Source organism: Cryptomeria japonica, chromosome 3 (genome assembly GCF_030272615.1).
Source record: "Cryptomeria japonica chromosome 3, Sugi_1.0, whole genome shotgun sequence".
Classification (NCBI taxonomy): Eukaryota; Viridiplantae; Streptophyta; class Pinopsida; order Cupressales; family Cupressaceae; genus Cryptomeria; species Cryptomeria japonica.
The window spans coordinates 255348927-255352553 of NC_081407.1; the positions used below are offsets into that span (position 1 = coordinate 255348927).

The window sequence follows — 3627 nt, forward strand, 5'->3', positions numbered from 1 at the left end:
TATTGAAAACATCAATAAGAATCAATTTTTGAAACCCTAGATATTGTTATCTTACCAATCAAGTCCCACATTTACATATTTTCCATATTAATATAGGAGTGTATGAAAGTACAAATTTAAATATCTAAGAATTAATATTTTCACCTGCTTAAATTTTATAATATAATATATTTTAAAAGAGCTTTATTAATTAATATAAATGTCTATTTCATCCGGCCTTCTCCCAATCTCCCAGCTCAGTACTAAAATGTGTGCGTGCACTACAAATATATAATAAAAAAGCGTCAACAAACAAGGATTAAAATGCAATTGATTTCATAGAATGAATCCAATGGATTGATAGATTGGGCAAGGAGATCCAAACCGTTTAAGCCTTCACTCCATTAATCTACATATTATGAGGGTTGTCAGAGGGCTTACGCCCGTTTTAGACATCAATTAACACTTCTACAGTTCTTTCTAATCTCCCCCTTCTTTCCGGTGAGAGGTTTGATGTTTCCTAATTTAATCATTGCAGCGGCAAAATCATTGAAGAAAGCAATTTGATCAGAACTGTATGTAGTAACTTGAGCATCCGCCGTGCCGTTATTAAACAATGCCTGGTCTGAGTGGAAAAGACCCTTAAAATTTATCAGATCTTGGTAGTAGCCATTATCAAATAGAGTAGGAGTTGTGACATCTAAGAACCCAAGATTGTTGTCAGTAGGGCCACTATTACTCGAACAGTTTGCCTGTAGAGAAGCCGCAAAAGTCTGGTCTATGTTGGTTTCACTGTATATACGAGATCTATAGAAAAGGCAGCGAGCATTGCCGATTGTATGGGCACCTATACATATCCACACAGCATTAACAAATTATCAGATGATCTTATCACAACATCGAAATGATTTAGAGTCCAAAAATAAATTAAAACATATGAATTATGGTTACCAGAAAGTGTAACCATATCGGTTGCATTCATTCCCTGGGCTTTAAATGCTGATTTGAGATTGCTGAGGCTGGAAGTGGGGCCTGGAAGGTTCCTGTTTGCAGCGGTTATGCTTGCAGTCCTCGCATCTCGCCTTCCCAGCAGCACATCCCATGTCAGACCTCCCAACTGCAAATTTGGGAAAAAATAATTCATCATGAATTGTATTCGAGTTTTTCAAATGAACGTTTCTTATCAAATTTATCTTAGAGAGTCAAAAGAATCAGAATGATGATATCATTTTAATTTTTGACTTTCTATCATCTCCAGGATGATTTAATGTGATCGATCATTTTAATTCCTTTGACCTCTATCTTTTTAATAAACACAATTTAAATCAGAAAAATATCTTCATTAATTCTTAATAAATAATGAAAGGTTATATACGAGTTGTACAGTCTGTTTTATAGATTTGGTAGGTAGTACCCTGTTAAGAAAAGTCTTAGCAAAAGTTTGGAAATGGTGTCTTACAATTAAGAAAAAACAAAGCTTAAAAAATTACAGCTAATGTTATAGAAAAGTCAAAAGTCGCTGCCATATTATAAGTTTTGACATTTTTCAAGGTGAAAGATTCGACTATTAATAGAGTGTTTTTAATTTAAAAATGTTTAATTATATTTCACTGTTGATATTTTATGTTTTATGTAATTGAAAAATAATTCTTAAATATTTTTTTTTATTGGAATAAGAATAATTAGTATCAAATACAAAGAACACAGCTGCCAAACAAACTGTAGCTAAACAAGAATAGCAATAACTTTTAAACAATTGACTTTTTTATAAATATTGTAAGAATAGTTAGATATCTAGACTAGTCAATGTTAATCACTTCATAAGATTATATAATAATTCATTTGAAAATGTCAAATGATATTTCACTCTTGATATTTTATGTTTTATGTAACTGAAAAATAATTCTTGAACTTTTTCATAAATATTATAAGAATGTTAGATATCTAGAATATTCAATGTTAATCAGACAAAAAAAATATAATAATTCTTTATCAACATTTCAAATCACATTCTATAATTCATCATCTTAAAGAACTACAAACTAATTGCATAAAAAAAAAAGTATAAAATCTGACATTTATAATTTAAATCAAATAATCTAAAATAGTTCAAATAAATGTTTCTAAATATATATATATATATATATATATATACAATTAGCTAATGATAAATGGAAGCAAAAAAAAAATCAAGATTACCTGTACAACGGAATCACGAGCGGCTGTTGCGAGAATATCAGCGCAAGAAACTACACCACTACACACACTTTCAATTTGCAACTTAATGGTATCAATGACTTCGAAACCTCTGAGCGAATTGAAGTTTGGTCCTGCACCCTTCTCTCCTGTGAAATTCGCTGTATCATCCAACAGTACAGACCCATCACAGCCCTGCAATTCCAAAGAAAGATCAGAAACACCATTACAATGCCTAGGCAAAATCATAAATACTGAAAATATTGATGTAAGAGAAATATATGTTACTTGAACAAAACAATCGTGGAAAAAGAGGCGGAGTAAGGATGCGCCCATTCTTGATTCATTTGCCACTGCTTGCGCTATTGTTGTTTTTATAATCTTTAAAGCTTGTGGACACTTTGTATCGTAGAACGTAGGGCTAAGGGCCGCCTCAGTCAATGCACTCCAGCAAAACACCAAAGCCATACAAAAAACAATACTCTTTACGAAAAAGATGACAGAAGCCATTGGTTTTTATTGCATACAGAAAACTGCAGTGCAGATAAATTGATGGGTATAGACAAACTTGGTGACCGCTTATATAATACCAGTGATACACTGGATTGGCGAGAAGTGCATTTTAAATGTGAGTGACAGTTGTAGCGACGGCTTTTCGAGATAAATTACTGAGAAAATAGACAACATTTCGCCTCGTGCTGGCTTGTCTTGAACGCCAAACTCCACTATGTTATTATAGTAAGTATTTGATTTCCTTCGCTGTGCGATCTGCATATGTTATTACTACAACTGGCATGTAGAACGAGTGCACGTCTCATAATGGGAAAGATTCGTATTGACTATTCAGACACTGTATTTATTATTTGATCAAAAGTCAAAATCAAATGTGCATAGATGTCTGATGAAGATTTAGATCTAAGCAACAATGTTTTAATGGTATGTCTGGACATATTCGTTGAATATATATTTATTATAATTATGGATTATGTCAATGGATTTTTGGTCTGTTGGTGAGATTGATAGATTTGTTTAAGAGCGCGTCAAGAATCAAGTGTTAATGTGGAATTTCTTTGATATTAGAATTTTGAGGAAAAACTCATTTTTAAAATAATGTTCAAAATTTTGACAAGATTGAGTGAAACTTCATAGGAGGAGGAACACTCAAATGATTTATAGCTTATACTGCCATTTTGAACATAAAAAATTTAAATCTTAGTTTTTGACAAAAAACACAAGTGTTGTACTTAAATTTCTATAGAAAATATGAATTAATTTATTAGAATAAATATTGAAAAACATTATTAAAAATCCTTATTATATTTCCACGTATGATCTATGCTAAAAACTAGAATACCTTACAATAGAATAATTCTTTCCTTAAAAATATTTGTCATGTTTGCATTCACTCAAGTGAACATCTCCACATATCAATGAATTTCATTTTCCAATCTC

The 3627-nt window shown here is 31.5% G+C and overlaps 1 protein-coding gene across 1 annotated transcript; it reads right to left on the reverse strand.

The window, feature by feature from the left end:
* Positions 1–409: 409 nt before the first annotated feature.
* Positions 410–2735, reverse strand: LOC131064139 (cationic peroxidase 1). The gene is made up of 4 exons (XM_057998165.2): positions 2464–2735; positions 2179–2370; positions 931–1096; positions 410–826 (listed from the first exon to the last, which is right to left on the reverse strand). Exons 1-4 carry the CDS (start codon positions 2683–2685, stop codon positions 435–437), a joined length of 972 nt encoding a protein of 323 aa, XP_057854148.1. The 5' UTR covers positions 2686–2735; the 3' UTR covers positions 410–434.
* Between the last annotated feature and the right edge of the window lie 892 nt (positions 2736–3627).